This window comes from Pyrgilauda ruficollis, unplaced genomic scaffold (assembly GCF_017590135.1).
Source record: "Pyrgilauda ruficollis isolate IOZ18807 unplaced genomic scaffold, ASM1759013v1 scaffold80, whole genome shotgun sequence".
Taxonomy (NCBI): domain Eukaryota; kingdom Metazoa; phylum Chordata; class Aves; order Passeriformes; family Passeridae; genus Pyrgilauda; species Pyrgilauda ruficollis.
In genome coordinates, this window is record NW_024529933.1 from 1,591,126 (window position 1) to 1,613,258 (window position 22,133).

At 40.1% G+C, this 22,133-nt stretch overlaps 1 protein-coding gene across 1 annotated transcript in view; it reads left to right on the forward strand.

Moving 5' to 3' along the window:
- Positions 1-20,740, forward strand: part of PTN (pleiotrophin) — a 77,443-nt gene extending 56,703 nt beyond the window's left edge. The window contains exon 5 of the mRNA XM_041487509.1: positions 14,065-20,740. Within this exon, the coding sequence (XP_041343443.1) occupies positions 14,065-14,117 (53 nt within the window). The 3' untranslated portion in view covers positions 14,118-20,740. The remainder of the gene's footprint in view (positions 1-14,064) is intronic.
- Positions 20,741-22,133: the final 1,393 nt, after the last annotated feature.

Here is a 22,133-nt window from a genome sequence, read left to right on the forward strand (position 1 = left end):
GCTCCTGTCTGTCAGGGCTCAGACAGGGAATATTCCTGAGCTGTATAGTCAAGGCTGTCTCACGCTTGAAAAGTAAGCTGAAGATTAGAGCTCCAGTTTTAGCTTTAGAGCACTTGTACTGTTACCAGTTTGCTTACACAACTAGACTTCCAGAGTAAAGATTTTTTTTGTAACTTACTTGTCAATGGGAACAGAATAATAATAATAATAACATGAAATAATATCCCTTAATAAAGACATCTTTTATATAGGTTTTCTTTGGTATTGATTAATGACTAGTTGAAAAAAAGGACTGTTTTCCTTCTGGACAACATTACATTGAAAGGATATTCTTCTCACTGCACACTGAAATATGAAAATATTGTGCACCCATGGGGGTGTTTATTCATTATTCAAACATAGCAGGAAGAACAGTACAGAATGTATATGTCTTATTATAGTGTGACTGACAGTATAATTCCTGGTACACAGAAAGACATATGCCCTGCATTTGTGTTTCCAGGTGGCCCTTAGAAAAACGTATTTTCTTTCTAATCATTAAAACCTTTTAATGTACTCTTTAGTTGGAATAGCAGGTGCTATGTCTATAGGATGATTTATAGTGGGAGCTAAAACTGTGAGATCTTGTTTGAGATACAAAAGTAATGTGTTTTAAGTAGATTATAAAAGCTATGCTACCCTGACATTTGTTTACTTAAAACCAGCAGGGTTTGACAAATTCCAGGCTCTGAATACTTGGATAGCAATACAAATAAATGTGATTATGTGTGACAGGTGCACCTGGGACAAGCAATTTTCAAACTGTGGGCTGTGGTGCACCATTGATCAGAGGAGTACCTGCAGGTGGCCTGCTCTGCTTGAGCAACGAGAGAAGTTGCAGGCACCGTGTGTGCATGCATGCGTCCATCCATCCATGTGACTGGTTTTCCTTGTGCACCATCCATGGAGTTATTAGACAAGTCCAGAACCTGTGCAGACACTGACAGGCTGTGGAGCAGTAAAGTTGCAACTAGATTTTCAGAGACCACCTGAGTTGGTTGAGCTGGTGACAATAAACATCATTTAGGGATTGAAGTGATTGGATGGGAATGCAGGAAGGGCTTTGAGATGTGTGATTTTATTATTTAGCAGTTTGGGGGGCAGGATTTTTTTTTCATGTTTTTGCTGTTTTCTTTTTCTCACTAAGATTCCATGCCTAAGGAGCCTTTGGGAGTTTACTGAATGAGGCGTCCTATTGTGCTGCCAGAAGGCCTCTGCCCCTCGAGCCTCTGCCTTGTCCTGCTGCCACTGAGTCATATATCTATATCCTGTCAGTGGCTGTCAGAACAGGGGGAGAAGGGGACAAAGCAGAGCACTGATGCAGCATTGTTTTATGAGAGCGGTGCTCTTGGGTGGTACAGGCTCATTTTCGAGTTACAGTTTTAAAGGCAGAGCTTGAGAAATTGCTGGATTGGAGTCAACTTTAACTGATTCTAGAGTTTATGAGTGAGTTATAGCTGAGACTGAAAATTGGATTGGGACTGACTGCAGCAACCAGTTATGGGGTTTGACTTAATTACGAAACCTGGCTTTATTTGATTTGAAGGAATACAAAAAGAGAAATAGGTACAAATGTGGGTTTTTAATCATAATAACTGTGGGCAGTTCTGCTCTCCTGATCTGCATTAGAAATCTTCCTGCATGCCACCTGCTCACTCATCTGCTCTTGGCATTAGTAGAAACAGCAGGCATGGGAGTCACATACACGCAGCCTGCTTGGGCTCAGAGCTAAGTCCATATTGCAGATCTGTGGGTATAACTACACAGGAGCTACGCTGGGCAGTGTGTTGGCACCAGAAGGAGGAACTAGAGGAAGAAATTAGGTCAAGCAGATTAGTTCTGTCTGAAAAGTTTTGCCCCACTGAACTTTATTTCAGAGTTAAAAATCAGAGTGCTGGCATGTTGGCTGGAATGAGAGTATTTCTTTTTGTCCTGAGGTGAAGGAAATGACAGGTTGGAGGTAAGTCCAAACCCACAACTAAGATAAAGGAAAATATTTAAACTGCATGCAATCTGTAGCTAGAATCTTAATAATTTTCCTTATTTGGAAATGGGAAGAACTGACTTGTAGCCTGAGCACTTCAAATGGTCTACAGTTATATGTTAGGCTCCTTTTTCACCCCTAACTTTGCATCAGTGTCTCAAGAGTATAACAAGGAAAGCCCATGATGCGTTACTTGGAAGCAGCAGGTCATTTTCTGAAGCGTGAAAGGTCTGTACTGATATCCAACTAGATCTGTGGATGCTGATCAAGGGCTGTCCATTCCTACTGGGATTGCCTGGCTGAGCAGGGCAGGGGCTTGCTGGCATTTGGGTGCTCTGGCAGCAGAGCAGTCAGCCAGGGGCTCAGCAGTTCAGGAATCTGTTTTACTGTGACTGGTCACCTCGCTGGTCTTTGCTTCAAGATGTGCACCAGTGCATGCCCCTCTGACAGCAACAGGCTGTGAGCACCAAAAGCAGATGAGAACTGACTGAAAATATTGCACTGAAAAATACCTGTATATTCAGAAAAGTGTTATTTTTGTGATTTTCCTGACTAACCCCCTTTCCAGTGAGGTGAAATTTTTATTCTATTAGGTTGTATTTGTAACCTCTCCATTATATCCATTTTCCTTTTGATTTCATACTATAAATGAGGTCAGTAAAAAAAGCCCCTATTTACTTCTCCAATCAATGGTACTTTTATATATCTTCTTTTAATTTTTTGTTGTTTGCCATCTTTTAAAGCTTCTGACTTAAGTGTTTCTTGGTGTAAGAATACTCACTACTGGACTTACCTAAATTCCTTCTATTATTGCAAAAGAGTTTTTGTTATGGAGAGACTGGAATGTAAACAGTATTCCAAGCACGTCCTCTACAGAGGACACCCACTTATTGTTCATTGTTCTTATTGTTAATTACACTCACTAAATTAGCTAAATATAATTTTAATTTTGATCATTGTTTGCATGGGGAGTATCTGAGACCTTCAAAATTCTCCCTAATTTAAAAGAAAAAGTAATTAATGTGATTATTTAAGAACTCCAGGAATTGTGTGGGTAGGACAGGTTATCTTGTCTAGGCCTGACCAATGAAGCATTGTGCATCAAATTTCACCTGACACATTTCCTTCATGGGATGTGGTGTCTGAAGTTCTTCCTCACCTTCTCTGCTCTTTGAGGAAAAGGCCAGTTGATGGATCTTAAATGTAGATGCTGCTCTACTGTTGCTTATCCACCTTTCCAGCCCATCAACATATGGCAGCTTTGCTGATAGGATGAGTCTCCCTCCTCTCACTTAATGATTTAAAAAATTGCTGCTGTTCATAGGAGTAGGATCTATTCTTAACAGAAAGGAAAATCATACCTGCAAAAAAAGATCTCAGGGTTTATAATTTTACAGATTTGTTGATAAAATATAGTTTGGTTTTCCAGGACTTCTATGATCTCTGACAAAACTTGTGCTAAGTTAAAGCAGGAGATGCTCATAAACTTTGGGAATCAATTTCTTCTTCATAAACTGGTAACCTAAGTGTTTTTATGGATTTCTTTTATGTTTAGTAATCATCCATAGAAGAGCTTAAAACATTTTTAAGCACTCTCCATTATTCTGGAAACTAAAAAAATTCTTCTTAGCAACTGGTCTATGTCAGCTGTCTTATGGATTACAACTTTTTTTAAGGATGAGAGCAGATGATGAACGAGGAATTTTAATCTTACCTGGCTTCCTGACAAGCTCTTTTCTCCATAGTTTTGCTCACATGCTCTCAGACTGGAAGACAGTGGCTTGGTCCTGGGCTGCTGTGTTAAAGTGTAGGTAACACAGGATGAAAAACATCTTTCCTTCTTGAATACTGTACATTTAGGCAGGCAGATTGTGATAGTCAGCAATGTGATAGTGATGTCCCAGGCACCATGGTTTGTTGTGTATTTGGTCCACAAATGAGGTCGTGAGAAAGCCTGTGACGAAGTCTAGAAAGGATGAAAGGATGATTTTATCAAAAAATCCCAATGGAGGCAGGCACTTCTTCTCTAGCACACACAATTGCATATTGTAATCAGTGTCTGCAACGCTGGTGATGTTGAAGGTCTCCCTAAACTGTCCTGACAGATGTGACAGACTCGGGCACTTCTGTCAAGTGGCTGCTCTAATGGCCAGCTTGCACTGAGGAGCACAAAACGCTTCCGACATCCTCCATCTGGCCAGCTTCACACCCACCCAAACTTGATTGATGCTTGTTCAGGTTCCAGCCAGCCAGAAAGCAGAAGAATGGAGGATTGTCAGGATTCAGGAAACGTTTTTCTTGAACTGCTAAGAGAGGAGGAATTTCTTTTCATTGAGCTGGGTTGCCTGATGGGCTTTATTTCTTCCTACGCTCTTTCCGTCACTCTCATTCTTTCTCTCTTTCGCCCCATAACTGTTGTACTTTCAGATATTTAGTCTTCTGATTAAGATAAAATTGAATAGAATAAGCAGTTTGCCTGCCTTTTTTACAATATACCCTCCATTTTTTTGAATTATGCTCCTTTCTGATAACTTTTTCACCTGGCTGTATTTAGTTCTTTTTAATAAATCTTCCTTCCCAACTCTTTATCAATTTACAGTATATCACATCTATCAGTTACTTTGTCATGGCTCAGCTCAGTCCTTGCCACACTGGAAAAATATGTGCTAAGGTTGGCAAATATTAACACTGCTCACACCACTGTTGTCTTTAGTAATTGGGGTGCCGACCAGAGATCACATCCTCCAACATGCAATGTTTGGAAAGGTTTCTCACATAAAGGCAAGACCTAACTGAGCTGTTAATGGCTGTAATCTCTTCTGTATAATTCAGATCACGTTTAGCATTTGAGAGCATAGCAAGGTGTCAGTACAATTCCCTGTGTTTGGCATGGTGTACATGCTACTGCATGGATGAAATGAACTGCACTCTATATTTTTAATAATTTCATATAATTTGAAAAGTTTTACTTCGGAGTTGAGTGAAGTATAAATAATCTGCCCTACCTTGTTTCTTTTATCTGTATGTCTTTACAGGCAGCAATTAGCTAATCCTGCTATCACTCCTTAGAGCTCAGGAAGTATAATTAGAAGAAAAGTAGTAATTGAAAGTCAGAAAGGCGAAATGATTTCCCAGAACGACTAAGTATCAGTGGTGGGTCCAGGCATGTTAGCTAGTACCTGCTGCTCCCATTTATCAAGTAAATAAAATTATCAGAAGGTGACAATTGACTTCAAGATGAGTGTCTGAACTTCAGTCTTTAATCAGGGTCCTTGGTTTTATGTCAGTCATCTCAGTGGACTCCCATCAGCGTTAAACACCATTTTATCTTGGGTCTTCTCAGGAAGCTTCTTGTCAAACCATAGAGGTGGACTTGTGTTAATGAGCAGGTGTGTCCCTGTCTTTACTTTGCTGACAGGAACAGAAAACAGCCTGTGGTTTTTGAGCATGCCAGTGGCAGATTCCTACCTGTTGGGGGAACATTTTACTTGCAGTGTGCTGCCAGAGCACACTGACCAGCTTTGGCAGGATGACTGGACTGGTGGTTGTTGCAAGGAGCTGACAGCGGTGTGTGAGTGACTTTCTCTCCATTTGTTCCTCAGACAAACTGGGTGCTGCACTGATGAAACTGGACCACTTCTTTTTGCATGTTGGACAAGTTGCATTTTCTGGGATGCTCTCCCTCAACTTTGCCTTTGTGCAACAGCACAAAGCAGCAGGAGGGGACATAGACTTGTTGAGTGGAAATTACTTGTTTGGACTGTGATTTTGTATTGTTTAAAAGATGCTGGTGTCTCCTGTTTTGGCTTTGCAGTCATGCTGGATCTCCCTCTGTAGGTTTTAGAATTCCCCAGCTTTAATGTAACTCATTAGTCGTGCAGGCATGCAGCTAGTGTAATAATTAGTATTACAGGAGGCAGAATAATAGAATCTGCTCAAACTAATTAGTTATAAAAATGAGGGATTTTCTCATATTAGGAAACAGCTGTAATAGTTAAAGAAAAACCTGAAAGGTAAAACTGGGAGGTTTTTCTCTTGTTCTAAAGGGTGAGACAGGTTTACTGAAGAATGACCCCTGGCACTGACCAGGAGCCTGTAGTGGAATACAGTGATCTCAGCTCTGTGGGACAGGACACTGGACGTGTGTGGCCAGTGGGAAAAGCATAGCTGGCTGTTATTATTGTTGCTATCATCATGATTATTTGTATTGCATGAGTGCCCAGAGGCCCCAGCCGAAAAAGGGTGCCATTGTACTAAGCACTGCATAAACATTGTGAGAAGCAGTTTTGCCATGAATAATTTATGCCTTATGGTGCTGGGAAACGTGAAAACCAAGACAAGAAACAGTGGTCCAGAGGGGCGAGACTGGGCACTAAATGCTTGGTTGTGTTTCCCAGTGGTAGTCTGAGGACAAGGCTTGTGTTTCAAGGTGAAGTAAAACTCACTGGTAACTTTAGACTCTGAGACGTGATTCTGTCACTTGGCTCCTTGCTGCTGTGACAGAAGGAAATATTATGTTTCTCAGTTTCAGTGGGAATGAGAATAAGCTATATGAGAAAAACAAAACACAATGGTCCACAGTGTGGACCAGCCTCAAGCTGTTTATAAGCTGCCAGTGCAGCCTATAACGAATAAAGTTTGGATGTCTTTTAATGGTTGCTTTTATGTTTCCATTTCCTTATGTTTCTTGGAGGCTTTGTGCTGTCGTTTCCCTTGAGATTGCTTTTGTAGCTGTGAAAAATTTTACTGTTTGGATAAATAATTTGAATGCCTTGTCAGATCATAGCATAATATCAATCTGATTGACACAACCCTAATTCCAGGGAGAGGGAAATGCATATAGGAGAGGGAGAGAAGAAATTTTTTTTTAAAACTAAATATTTTGCCGTTCTTAGTTGTTCTGCAGCTTTCATAGGTGTTTTTGAAAAGAAAAACACTGGGGTGTTTCATGGAAACCTTAATATCCATGTTTTTCTGACCCCTTGGTTTGTATTTCAGATTATTTTTTGTTTTTCTATGCTGTCCCAAAATATGAAGAACTGGATTTGACGAATTCTCATTTAACATTGTTTCTTTTAGGGTTTAATGCAGACCTTTGTGGGTGAAAGCTTAAATAGCCTTGTGTGTGTCAATTCTGTTACGTGCTCATTGCCTCACTTTCTTGGCTCATAAGAGCAGCCCAGCCTCCTTGGCATTAGTTAGTGCCCTTAAACCATGAAAATGCCTTAAGCTATGGGATTTGCTGTGATAAAAGGTATGCCATCTGCAAATGCTCACCCTCATTACTGTTCCCAGCAGTGACACAGAAAGTCCTGTTCCTTCCATTCTGTTCTTTTCTATTTATTCACTTCCTTTCCTTTCAAACTCTCTTTCCCCCCACCTTCTTTTTTATCCCTCCATCTCATTTTCCACATTGCCATATCTCTATTTTTCCTTCTGTCTGTGCTTACTGCAAAACTTTTGCGGGCAACTCTGCAGAGTGGTGAGCACTGATTAAAGCCAGCCCCATGTCCTGTGCCCCAGCGGTAGAGCTCATCTGGGGCAGATGCAGAAAGCACAGCTGAGAAGGGCATGTGCCTGGTTTTCAAGAGCTAACTGAACAAAATAGGTTCTCTATTGACATTATTGGTCTCTATTGACCACAACTATTTTTCTGTATAGGTATATACTAAAGTTCCAATGGATTATTAAAGCTTTCTGTCTCCAGCAGTCTCCTGCAGACATGTGAATGCAGCGAGTAAACCCCAAATGTATCAGCCTGTGCTTGCACCTGTCTTGCTGGCATTAAGAGGGATCTTGTGTACAGCATGGACAGGGAGGGGGCTGAAGAGCCAGATGGGACTGTGTCCCTCTTGTGCTGAGCTCAGAACATGATGAAGAACACTGAGAAAGTCCCTACCCTACACAAGCAGCAGTGTGAATGTACCCGAGGCGGATGAGAAGCCAACTGGAAGAGCAAAGTGCACTACTTCAAAAAGTGTTAGCCAGACCCCCGTAGCAGACTCCAGTTGCAAAACAGCCTTGATTTGAAAAGTTTATTCATTGCAATCTTCTGAATACTTACTCTTAAGATCTAACATCTTAAGGGTTAACATAGATGTAAAGAAAATCAGATGAAACTTTCATGTTCTTTGCCTTCGGACTATTAGGCCATTGAACAAAGTCAGAAGTTGTGTGTGTCTTTGTGGTCTTTTGAGTGCCTCTGCATAAGCAGTTTTGAAACTTTTTCTCTCAAATATTTGAAGGAAGAAAATCATCAAAGAGAAACCTTTCTGATGAAAATCCTTGGTTTCAGTAAATTCTCTCTTAAAAGCTCCCTGTAATTCCTCACTAGTTTAAGTTGGGACGTTAAAGAAAAGGGTTTAAAGGTCTTACATCAGTATGTCAGATTCAAGAAGTGGTTTCTGACTGTCTAAGATAATTTCAGAGTTTTGTGGCTCATTTTAGAACAAATTGGATTATTTTTCCTCTACATTTATTTCTTCTTGCAATGCTAATGAGAAAGAAAAATTATTGACACATTTTCTGTGAATGGTGACTTGGTTCCATTCCTTTGTCAGATATGTTAGTTTTTGTTACCAGCATAAATCTGGCTATTCCCCATTCCTAACACACCTTGCAGCATGACTTTCTGACTTAAATGGGGCAGCTGCAGCCTTTAGGTCTAAATCAAATCATTGTTGCGTTCAGCTGGAAACAAATGAAAGTCTATCCAAAACAAAACTTTAGCAAAGTGAGAAGCAGAAAAAAACCTGATGGAGAGGAGTGTGAAGAAATTGAGGAACACAGATAACTAGAGAAAGCTGGTAAGGAGCACAGGCTAAAATATAAGTGATGTAATAAATTTTAATCTATTAATGAAGTAAAAGTTACATCAGGGTCATTGACTGGAGAGGTGCCTTCTGCTGCTGTTCAGCTGGTAGATTATTGCTTTTTTCCCCCATCCAGTAGAACTGGGTTTCTCAAAGAGGCTTTTCAAAAGAATTCATTAGGGAGCAAAGTTGGTTTTTTTATTAGTTTTTCCTTCTTAAACCATTTGGAATACATAAATGCTGTATATAGTACAGGAAAAAAGGAAGAAAACTATTTAGATAGCCATGAAAAGTTCTCTTCCTCTATAAGAAATAGAAGTACTATGTTTAAATGGTTTTCAGAAATCCAGGTACTTTTACAGTCCTGGAAATCACAGGATAATACAGTTTCTGTTCCTAGACAGGAGTGTGAATCTCTGTGAGATATTTTTTCCAAGGTATAAAATCCTTGATTATACAAAAGCTAAGACTTCTCCATTCCACAGGGACAGGCATTTTATCCCCAAAATTTAGAAGCTCCCTGCACCCCATGGCACCGTTGCCCTTGACCACCATAGAAACCTGGTGCTTTGGAAGATTTGCTCCAGTTGAAAGGTAGAGAGGCCTTTCTAAATATGCCTTCCTCTGAGCTTGGTAAGACTGAATGAGTGCTAGGCCCTGGGAAAATTGCATCTTGAAAATCTGATGTGGAACTTTTTTACTCTAACCTTCTCTCAGCACAGCTTTTGCTATTTTGTATTATTTATATTGCTTTTGGGGACATTGCTTGATATTTATGCACAGAAGTTCAGCAGTGCCATGAGTGAATTGTTACATTCTTTTCAATAAATGAAAATAAAGACCTGAAAATCTCAGTTTACAAAGCTTGAGTTCCATTAAAATGTAATTACCTCCCTTTTGTGCCTTATACATTAAGACTGGTTCAAATGGTGTGTGGCTCCTGCTCAACTGAATTACTTTCATTTGCTGCTTGCATAGTAAGAATGAGATTCTGGAATAAAGATGACTGTTTAAAGAGGACTGCTGCAATTCCAAATTGCATAGAGAAAGTTCTGCTAATCAAATTAACTTGTTTACTCACTAAGAACCTGACTGGAATTTTTGTTACTGGTCATCTTGGGCCCACAGAAAGTGGGTCTGTTGCTAATCCATGACCAGTTTTTAATCCTGTGAATAATTCTAAGTCTTGTGACTATTAGTAGGGTTATTCTGGTGATGAAGGATTAGATAATCCAGTGCCTGTGCATTGACACACTTTGCTCCTACAGGGCTGTTTGGTTTTGATCTTGCTGGAAGTGCACTGGTTCCAGAGGGGAGCAGAGTGGCTGTGCACTGCTTGGATGTTGCACACTGCAGGGACTACCAGGGATTTGGAATTTGCTCTCTGCACGTGCCCTGCTCCAGGATATTTAGCCTGGCTTAGCAGGTCCCTGAACTGACCAAAATCTGCTCTTCTGAAATCCAGGATTTTCATCCTTCTTTCTGCTTTGCTTGTGCCTCTCTGGACTCTGAATTCTACCATAGATAGCTCATAAAGATATCACCAACTGGTGTCTGGCACAAGTGGGCCACCTAACTTGAAAGCAAATAGGGCAGTGAGTAGATTTAGATTCAAATTCTGTGTGGGCTGGTGTGAACCTGAGTTTTTACCATAGTGTGTCTCTATATTTTTGGTAGTGCTTGTCTGCAGCAAACACATTCCCTGAAGGCAAAGGACAGCTGGTGCACAGCTCTGTGGCTCTGCCTGTGGAAATACCGCACTCAATGGGGTGGGTGAGGTGAAGGAGGCTGCTGTAGGCCCAAAGCTCCTGAAAATGGCAGGGTTCTGCTCAGAATAGTCCCTGCTTATTGGGCAGCCTTTCCTGCTCCCCTCTGGCTCAGGGGTGAGTGTTGCTGGGGTCACACTGCTTTGCAGTGCCAGTGAGATGTGGAGTCAGCTTTGTGGCTTCTCCATTAAAAAGGCTGTCTCAGTGGGCTCTGCTTAGTCACTGTAATTTCTGATGGGGCCATGTTAAGATGCCTGGTAGGAAATGGCTGAACTGAAGGCTTTAACATCCAGTCTGTGCTAACCTGAATTGAATTTTGATAATTTTCCTGTATGGAACAGGAAACTGAAGGGGACTGTTGGACAGTGTACCAGGAGATCTTCCCCTAGCTTAACTGGCAAATGGCTATGGCTGATGCTGGAGTTTGGGACTGATGAGCTGGCAGATAACTCTCATTGTTTGAACTTGTCAGCCTTTTGAGCATGGTGATTTCAGTCATTCCTGGTTACTCTGGGGAGGGTAGCACTGGCAAGGTCATCAGGGTTATGTGGTTCCCAGTGTGGCTGTGACCCAGCAGCTTGTCATAAAAGTAGAAATCGTAGCGTAGGGTGAACAGAGGTGAGGACAATAAAAGCCTGAATGACACAAATGCAAAGAGTATGAAGAGAAATGAAAAAACATGAGCAAAGTGCATCTTAAAGCAACTTTATACATTGTTAGCCATGGACATACCATAGCCTGATCATAATCAAAACAGGTAGAGTATAGCTGTGAACAGACTTGTGAATGAACATATGAACATCAACATTTTCATGGGTCAGCACATGGATATTGGTGTCTGTGGTGGGAATTATAAAAGAACTTAAAGGCTGAGAAATATTTGGGTAGTTTCCTTTTTTATTTTTTTTTAAATATTCCCACAATTGTGTGTGTTCATGTCATTTCATGGAGCAAATATGCTGTGCATCAATCCAGATTACCTGTCTGAAAGACGAAGCTGTGGTGGTGTGAGTACTTTTAATGAGGGAGGAATTCCATCTGGCTCATGTCAGTTTTACTCGGCTGAGGCCCAGAGCTGAGTCACTTGTCTTTGGAGGTAGATGGTTTTGGCAGTTTGGATGATGTGCAAATTACCACAAGGAAGACAAAGGGGAAGAATTGAGAAAGGAAGAGATGTGGACCCACAGGCATTAAGTACAAATAGATGAACAGTGGGTTGTCTGGTACCGCAGGTCAATGAGGATGGGGAGCCAGTGCATTCACGTGACTCCAGACCACAGTCTTCTCCTGGACTCTTCTGCAGAGTCCTGCTGGCAGTCTGCCTGCATTTATATGTCTCCTTTGCTCTTAGTAAATGTGGTTCAAGTCTGTATAGTGCCCTGCTGCTTGTGCTGGGTCTAAATAAGTGTTGCAGATTCCAGTGCTGGTCTGATTGATAAAATGCCACTGTTTCTTTCAGAGAAAGTGGTGTTGTGTGGGGAATAAAAAGTATGAGGGAGAGTGAAATCAATACAGAATCCAGGAGGGTCAGTCTTAGAGAGAGGCAAAATCAGAGGAAGTGGAGGATGTGGGTAAAAGAGATTGAGGGGGGGGATACAGGAAATTTGCAGGGGTGGAGGAAAAGCTGTAACTGAAAGCAAATTAGATACTAAGCCAATGAAAGATTACTTTTTCTAATGACAGGTTATGAAATATTGTCAGATTCTGTGAATAGCTCCAGACTACAGACATTCAGATGCACATGCAAGCACACATATACGTTCAAAAGCAGGGGGGAAAAATTAGTTTTCAATTAAAAAAATTTACTTTTTCTTCTAAATTATCTCTTTGAGATTAAATTATTATTATCCCTTTGAAATTTAAGCAAAGTTTTTAAGGGAAAGAGATTTTAGAGCAGGTTATATGACTAAACAAGTATTTTAGTTTGCTTTGACTAAAGGATTATTGGAAGTAATTTTTGTTTTGTTGTAACAGGTGAAGAAAAAAAATGTTGGTTTGAAACACTAGGAAAAAGCAAAAACAACAAAATGTGGTAGCCTAAATTTGCCTTCTGCTGAAGGTACCTGGCCCTATCCATACCTGAAAGAAGTTGGTGTAGATGCCTTGGCTTTAATGAAAACAAGCTGTTTTTACCACAACTGGTGATTCCTAGATTATGTTATGTAAATGAGTCAGAGGGCAAAGAATATTTAAAAATAACAATTCCACCTTAAGGGCTAAGTGCTCTTCTTCTCATTCAAGGTGATAGTTGTTATTTAAACAGAGGTGGTGTTCATGGCAACAGGATTGCCAGAGTTCAAGAAGTCCTTGGACAGCCCTCTCAGGCAACATGGTGTGATTTTTTGGGTGGTCCTCTGCAGGGCCAGGAGTTGGACTCAGTGATCCTTCTGGATCCCTTCTAACTCATCATATTCTATGATTCTATGATAGTTTTGCTTGGTTTGGTTAATGATATCCAGGTTTAGGCAAACCTGGGTCTGCTTGCTTGCTGTTCTGGTTCCAGGAAAGATGCTTCACAGAAGCTTTGTTTCCATCTCTCTGTGGTACCTGTTGTTCTGGTTTGTGCTGGTATCAATAGGGATTCACTCATGTTCCCAGTGAGAGCTGTTATTTTCCCCATTACAAGGTGACATGTGACACAAGAGTACCTAATCCTCTTAATTTGCTTTAATTTCCAAGGTTCCTGTGAATTTCCTTTATCTGTCGAATACCACGCTACCCTAGAGTACAGTGAAAGTTTCTGCAGGTGGTAGCACAAGATGCAAATTTTTACTTGTGCCTTCCCATCTTTCCCTTGTGTACCCCAAATTAATTAGAGAAGCAGGTGCTCCTTATTCCTTTGCTCATCCCATCAGTCTAAGCTGGCTGGGCAGGCTGTGCTCCCAGGACCCCAGACCAAGATCCCATTGCCTCCCTTGCTTCCCGAGTGGACATAGGTGTCTCTCCCAGGGGAACGGGGAAGGGTTGGCAGTGGAGGAGCTGGAGAAACAAGAGCGCTTTCTCCTCATGCTCTGGAGCTGCTCACACATTCAGAGAAAGCCAAAGGCTCACAATGAGACAGAAAGGAGGCAGGGGAAGGGTATATGTGTGGGTTGTGTGTGCAATGCTTTCTTCCCACTCTCCACTGAGCCATGACCCGGTTTCTCCAGGAGATGCCTGCTGTTTTCTTATTTTCCAAGCAAGTTCCTGAGACAATGCTTTGCATGCCAAACAGGGTCAGCCCCTCACATAGGGAGGGTTCTGAACTGAACATGCAATTCCCTCTCCATCTTCTCTACTGCCTCAACTTTCCTGTTATTTTTCTTCTTTTCCTTCTCTTTTCCCTTTCTTTGTTCAAAATGAGGAGACAATTCTCATGTGCATGGAGAGGAAAAAAAAAGGGGAACTTCCACGGGTTGTTACATGAAATTTATTGCAGTGCCTGCTAGACACTAATTTTTTATTGTTTTTGTTATCTTGACAGAATCCAAGAAGAAGAAAAAGGAAGGCAAGAAACAAGAGAAGATGCTGGATTAATGGAGTCAACCTGGGCAATGTGAGAAAGGGACATCAGAAAACATGATTAGTTAACAGTTTCATTTATACCTAGGCATCTTATCCTAAAATTATTTATAGCTTAATGGTACCATAGAAGGAAAAAAGCAAACACACAAAAAAATCACTTTTTTTTTTATATTACTTTAGTATTTTTAATGTATAACCCTAACAACAACTTTTAGAGGCCTGTAATAAAGGACTCCAAACTCATTTAGAAAATTATTGTATATTGAAAATGTAGAGGTTTTTAATTTTTTTTTTCTAAAGTCTTGCCATAGGTCTCAGTCTGGTAGTACATGCAAGCAGAACCTGAGCCTGTGTGGGGCTCTGCTGAAGCCAGTGGTACCCTGTGTGAACATAGCACTCTGGCTGGATGCATTTATATTTAAGATTGGGACCTTATATCTGAAAAGTTGAGTCCTGTTTCTTAATATCTGATTACATCTGCATAATTGTATGAAACTGTTTGTTTAAGGAAAGGATGGGGGCATTTTGTTGAGTATTTACAAGTATGGGATTTTCTTGGGTGTGTGCTTAATGCTCATTCCAAAATGTCACCATCTACAGGTAAAAACCAGTAACACTCCTTTCCTTAACCATATTTTGAATGTTGGCAGTAAATCTAAAATCTTTCAACAACTGGACATAAAAGAGTCCTATTTTTTCATGATTTCCTAGCAATGGTTTTTCAAAGTGGAATGACGACAAAACTTTCCACTTTTCAGCATATCAGTGTTGGTGGATGGTGGTGTCCTCCATTTCACCTATCAAAGCTGAAAAATGCTGTATTTTATTTGTTCATTTTGACAGAAGGGGGAAAATAATTTTCATAAAAGATCTAGTTGAAATTGTTGTGATTCTGCCTAACCCGGCTCTCTTTTGTATCAGTGGCAAAATTCCTGTTGATCTTAATTATAGCTGGTTAAAAACCAGGATGTCTGGTGGGAAATAAAAGAGAAATCTGTTTGAAAACCACCAGAGGTAGTTCATATTTTTGACCAAAAAGGGGACAATTTGCGGGACCTGAAACAAAGAGGAATGAAATAATTTTTTGTTTATCTTTCAGTAAAACAGAAGGGAAATACAAAGCAAGTATTTTTTGCTTTCTTCCACTTTTATATAAGCAAAAACCCTTGGGAAAAGCTCAGTCAACATAAAATTAGTTGTGATTTTTTTTTTTAATATAGTCTGCAGGGGAAAAAAAAGAGAAAAATTACAACCAGCTGTTTTTCAGTTTGTTCAGTTTTACCTGATTTAAATGATTCTGAATCCTAAGGGAAGTCACAAAGTAGAAAAAAGATCTGACAAATGGCTGGTCTGTCTCAAAGTAAAGGGCTGTTTAACAAGCTGACAACAAGTAGACCAAAATTTTTAGAGGAAACATAAGGGATTTCAGTGCCCAGATAAAGTTCAAAATCAGACTTCAGAATTCTAAATGCTAATATTCAGCAGCAAGAAATAAGCTTTGCTGCTTGTGTGGGCTGCAAGCTTGCCTGCTGGTCAAGAGAAGCAGTCTCCCCTGTACTCCTGCATGGTACCCACTCACTTCAGTGAAGCTGCAGCTGGCTGTGTTCATCTGAGTAAATCACATTTCTCTCTTGGGATTAGCCTGTAGACAAGCAGAGTCTTTTTCTTTTCATACTAACATCACTCCCCTTTTCTATGAGAAAGAATTGTAACAACTGTAGAGCTTACCCTCTTTTTTCTCATGCGGAGGGTACGGCTGATCTGGACTCACAGTGAGGCAAGTCCTTCTGTTCCCAAACACTCCTGAAGCCTCCTAGCCAAGGCTGCACATAGCTTAAAGTTGACTAGCCTCACAATTTCCCAGACTCCTTGGGTGTGTTTTGCCGTCTGTGTTGATGTCCTTGTTATTTTGACCATGCTGTTAGACATACCTGAGTCTGTGGTATAGTTAAAAGTGTCCCCCACACATGGTGGAGGTGCAATGACCAAATCTAAATCATAAAGGCTCATATTTAGGTGGTTCTGGGTGCTATTTGGTTTGTTCATGGTCTAATCAGGTCTACCTGTGCTTGTGCCTCAGACTTAAACTAATGGTTTGGTAGGTCTGGTTGAAAGCAAAGGGAGAAGGAAACTTTTTTTCACTCACCAAAGGTTTGTCTGTCTACATGCTGCATCAGTTCACTTGAAGTGGCTCAACTTTGAGTGCCAACACTGTTGCACCATTGTCTCACACTGGTTAATCTAGTCCATGTTTCATAGGGAGCTGGCAGGAACTGGGAATGATGCTGAGATCAACACTTTGATTGTTGTTTAGCAAATCTTAGATGTGACTTCTTATTTCCACCTCAGTGAGTATAAAGAAAATAAATTCCCCTGTGTTTCCTCTGATGCCTCGTGGTCCTTTTGTTTAACTGCCCATCTGGCTTGTTAAAGGAACATTCCTAATAGATTTTGAAGGAAGCCAGTCAGGTTCCTGTGGTGGCATAGAGCCTTCATGGAGAGAGTTTACAGAAAACAAGGATACAAAACAAAAAATATCATGTTAGGACCAGAAGAAAATTCAGCAAAGGGTGTGAAATAGGAGAACATTTCTTATGTATGACTTGTCCACATATGTTCATATCTATATTGGCATCTTATTGTTGACAGCAATTAGAGTAATAGTTTACAAGCTTAGAATGAAAAAAATTTCCGATAAGCCAGAAGAAAACATTCAGTGGAATGTCTAGCTATGCAAGAGATGATAAAGTAATTTATGACAGAACACAGAGGAAGATTGAATAGGTCAGTCAGGTCAGCTCTAAAAGGAGGCTCCCAGTACCTAAAAGGAGCCCTTGTTTCACTAGTGACATTATCAAAAAAGCAAAAGGCAACATTCTGAACAAAACCTCTTCCCACTCATCTTGATCAGTTTCTACTTCAGTCATTCTGAAACTTCTCCATATTTGCTTTCTAATCTTCTACCCTCCCTGCTTTAGGAGGGCAAGCTGGTCTGACAGTGCTGTGGGAGCAGCTACTTCAGATGAAAACCGTGTTTACCCTCTTGGTGCTATCCTATCACAATGAAAAATCACTTAGCATAGATGTGTTGCTTACCTAGTTTAATGGACAGAAATTTGTTTCATGAATGTCCCTCTCGAGGAGTGGTTTACATCTTCATTTGCTACAGCTGTAATGGAGTATGGGGGGGTGATAAAAAACCCCCAAATGACAGCCTTTTTCTGAGTGTTCAGATCTATTATAAAAGAGATGGGTGAGTTGCTGAACATCAGCTATGGATGAATCTGCATCCAGATTTTGGATTCCAGTGAGTTTAAACCTGAATATATTTGGGTTTATCTCCCTTCTCTTTAACTAAGCTGAGGCAATGCTGCTTTCAGTTAGGCCTGTCTATATCTTGATTTAAAACAGTATTTGAGGACTGGGACATTTTCTGACTTAGACTGGTCTTCTGACAGAAATGTCCAGGTCAGCCTGGCCTATTTAGAAGTCTGTTAAGTGCAGCAAAACTTCTGGGCAAGGCTCCAGGAAGGGAAAATGTTTGTTGTACATGCAGGTAGATACTAAATTGTAATTTACTGATTTTCATCTTCTAATTCCATAATGACATTCTGGGCTGAACTGCTTTTCAAAGGAGAAAGTTAGAAGAAATGAAAGAATAACAATTACAAAATGCATGCAGGCAGCTTTGGAGAGTCGGTTAAGAAAAGAGAGATAGGAAATCAGGAGCATTTTATACAAATTTTTATTCCCTGTTCCTTACATGCAAAAGGCAGAAGTCCTGGTTGGCACATTTGTTTTTTTATGCTTTCCCTGATTTGTGCCTTAATGAAAATGAATCAAATGTAAAGTGTTACAGAGAAGTAAAGTCCCACTTCAGCCTCAAAAGAAAGTGTTCAAGTGCAGACAAAGTCAAAAGGAGACAATAGTATACAGGCTAATGTCAATGTTGAGGGTGGGACAACGACCTAATTTTCCCTCAAGTCTAGGAACTGCAGCAACATTAACAATGTAAACTCACCACTTTTCTAACGCAATATATTGGTGAGGTGGACACCATTTTGATATCCCACAGCAGTGGGATTTCATGTTTCCACATGAAAAATGTCTCCCAAATCATCCAGAAGGGATGCAGTATGTCAGTGGGGGGAGGTGTATTGTATTCAGTCCATTTTAATTCTCTAGGGCAGCACTTCTCTGAAGCTGAGACTGAGTTCTCTCCTTTGCAGAGACAGATTATACCTGTTGCCTGCCTTCCCACACTTCTCCATAATTTTGATAGCATTTATTCTGTCAATTCTGCTAAAGCACTCTTCTTCTCAGTTAAACTTCTGTGGAAGTTGATGATCTTTCCTCATCCTTGAGACTATATTCTCCATGTCTTCCTGGATTGTTGCAAAACAGCCCCAGGAAGCCCATACCACACATTTCCTCCAACTGTGTCCTTCTGAAATTAAAAGATGCAGTAGCAACTTTTTAATCACTGTATGACAGTGAACAAGGAAGTATGATAATGAGCAAAGAAAGAGAGTCCCTGGATTCACTAGGAGAATGGATTGCTGGTGAAACTTTCCTCATAACTTGACCACAATTGTCATGGCTCCCAGGGGACAGAAATGATCAAATGATCATCTCAAAAATTAGAGACATTGATGCAGGAGTGTCTGTCTTCAAACAAAAAAACACAGAAAACAGAAAACCACCTTAACTAGACAAATAGCGACAAGCAGCTGTATCCTTTACCACTGTCCTCTTTTATTATCAAGTTATTGTGGTGCATAGAGTTTCAGGGATAGTGAAAGACTTGCCTGAGCAGGTATGGAGCATGAAGAGAGCCTCTTCCACCCATGGAGAAGATGTAGGTAATCTCATTCATAGGAGCATCAAACTTTGCTTTTGGACCAAAACTAAACAATGCTGAAATCGAATAATTTTCCTAATGGCCCCTTTCTGCCACTCTTCACAAATGACTGTCTGTCTTGTGGCCTCATCACTCTGAACTGAGCAAGAATCTGAGAAAGCATGAGAATTCAGCTATATTCAGCTATTATCTCATTGGTGGGATTGTACAATCCTTTAGCCCTTTCTGCAGTTTGCCATTTAAATTTGGATGTCTTGGAGTCCCAGATAGGTAAAGAACTCTGTAAGTATCTCCTAGCCTTTAAACCACTTGGCTTTGAGTGAGTTGTATATATATAAGCTCTACCTACAGATTTGACTCCTTTCTTAAAAAACCCATGATAACAAACAAAACCCGCAACAAAACTGAAAACACGTCCAAAGAGTGGATTTATTGATGAGCTAAAAACGGAGATGCAGAAGTATTCCCATTGCAGAAGATCACTGAAAGTTGCAGAAGATCATTGAAAGTTAAAGACTGTACAAAACCTTTAACCCTGAATTCAGTGATGGAAAGCTAGGAAAGTGGGCAGCCTCTGCAGGGCTGTTTTATCCACAGACAGTTTAATTCAATTAATTTTGCTGTTTGAACTCCCTCGCTCTATTCTATCTGGCAACAAGACATTATTTAACTTTTCTTATTATCATTCATTGCACTCCCCATATTACAATCATGTAGTTCATCTAGACTTTCACAGCTGGAGGAAATGGCTGTGATAGTCCAGAGTGTGTTGTGGTTGCTGAGGTGGCCTGAAGCAGAGACAGGCTGCAGCTTGGAGCTAGAATCCACCTAATGCAGATGTCAGCATCAGACACAGCAGCTCTCTAAATACACACACATGCATACTGCATATATATATATATACACACTATATATACTTTCATACATAGGGGAAAACTCTAGAAAGGTGCATGCATAACTCTAAATGTGAATCATGACCATTGCTGCCACATTTTCAGGCTGCGGTTGAAATGAAAGAGCTTTTTTCCCTGAGCTGTTGTTTAAGTGAGGATACACAAGTAGGATGAAGAGCTAGATTTCTTCCCACTTGCCAGCACTTCAGTTTAAGGATAGCTGTGTCCAAGGGAAATGCAAAACACATGCCAATGTCATGGCCAAAAGGACTTACTATCACAGTGATGTTCTCTTCTGTCACACCAAGTACACACAAGGGCTTTGCTCAAAGCTTTGAAGTGGACGAACTGCTTCAGTTAATTGTGAACAAATAAACACAGACAGGAAAAGTCTTTTTCTCTGCCAATAAACAGTGAGGAAAATGGGTAAAATAAGATGGAAAAGTAACAGTAAGAGAGAAATCATATTAATTCTTGTAGTTTGAGTGGTAAACCGAAAGGAGAAATTAAAGTCAAAATAACAAAGCCTGAATATCATGTTCAATGGATTTCTAATTCTGTATATATCTATTAAACCAGTGCTATATGATATCTTCTTATGGGTTATTTTCTTTTCCTGTTCCTTTTCCTTTTTTTTTTCCAGTTTGTATATTGATTTTGTAAGCTAGCAGTGTGTTACCCTTTCAATTTTTTAAAACTTGTATGAAAGCCATATATCCATATTGTAGAACGAAAGAATTAATCCTGTAACATCCCTTGATATTTCCTTTAGCTCTGTGGGATTTTGGGGGGCTCTAGCAAATGTATATGTTTACCAATTGTATCAGCGTAATTTACTTGCTCTTAGTGGCGATAAAGAATTAAATAAACTAATACACAGACGCATGGTGTTCTCATTTGGTTGTGGAAACGGTTTCTGGTGTTTCTTAAATTAATTCTAAGTATATAATGGTATCTCTTTATTATACTAGTTTTTTTTTGGCTGTAAGTGGGGCTTGTCACATGAACAGATCTGTAAATTCTGAAAAAGTTTTAGTCTGTAGGAAAGAGGTCTGCCAGAAAGTGAATCTAGCAGGAAACATTTCTTTGATTTGTGCCCACTAAAGCCTGTCTGTCCCAATTTCCTGGCACTTTTCAGTTATTTTAAGCAGCTTGTTTCAGTATACAGTTATTTCAACCTGTGTGACATTGACACAATGATGGATTACAGATGAAGAGTTTGATTTTTTTAAAAATTACACTATCAGGTATGCAGTGGTAAGCCCTCATTCCCAGCCTTGTCATGCTCACCTGTTTAACAGTAACTTTAATGTGTGTGTGTGTGTTTGGTGAGAAGTGATTAAGACTCAAGAGTAGAAAAAAGAAACTGCATTCCAATTTCTCTGAGTGGTTTTTTCTGTGTCCAACTATTAGTTAAAATCTTAGAATAATTAATTAATTACTCCATGAAAACCTTTCCATCAGTCACTGCCAAAAGAGGGAGATGCTTCACATTTTTTACAAGACAAGAAGATTGATATAGGCTTCTAAAATTGTTTGGAAGAAAAATAAGTATTGTAAGGTATAAAAACTGACAGTACATTCTTCAAAGCACTAATGGACTCAAAAACCTAAATCCTATCCTTGGAAAGGAGACCAAGTACTCACTATTGTTTAATTACAAAAGAAAAATGTTAATTCCTTTTTAATATGCTGCTTGGAAGTTAGTTACAATTTTAGCTTACAGGGTAGTGAGAGAGTTTTAAGATGCTCTTGTACTTCCATGTGAGGAAGTACTGATCCTGTCAGTAAATGTGAGCTGCTCGAGGACTGTGTCAAGTCATGCTTAGCTTCCCTAAGCTTCATCATGCTGGAGACACAGTTCTGGATTTCTTGTGTCCTTCCCACCTCTGTCCTCAGATACTGACTGACCTATAAACATGGAACAGAGCTTTTACAACCATTCTTTTCGGTTGGGTTGCTTTCCTGGAACAGGGTCTTAGGACCTTTTTGGTTTGTTATGTATGGATTAGATGAATGGAGAGGACTTCATGTAGAAGAGACCCAAGTTCTGCTACCACTTTGTGCTCCAAACTTTTGGGAATGGTGTTTCGTTAGGTGGGTCTGTATGGAAGGAGGACCACCAGAGGTGAGTGGGGTGAGATGTCTGCAGGCAAGTATCTACTAGCAGCACAAAGCCTCTTTGAGACCTTTAAGACCCCAGAGCTGATCTGGTGCACTACTACAGCTGAAGTTCAAAGCCTTTTTGCACTTCATCATCCCTCTGCCCTTGCA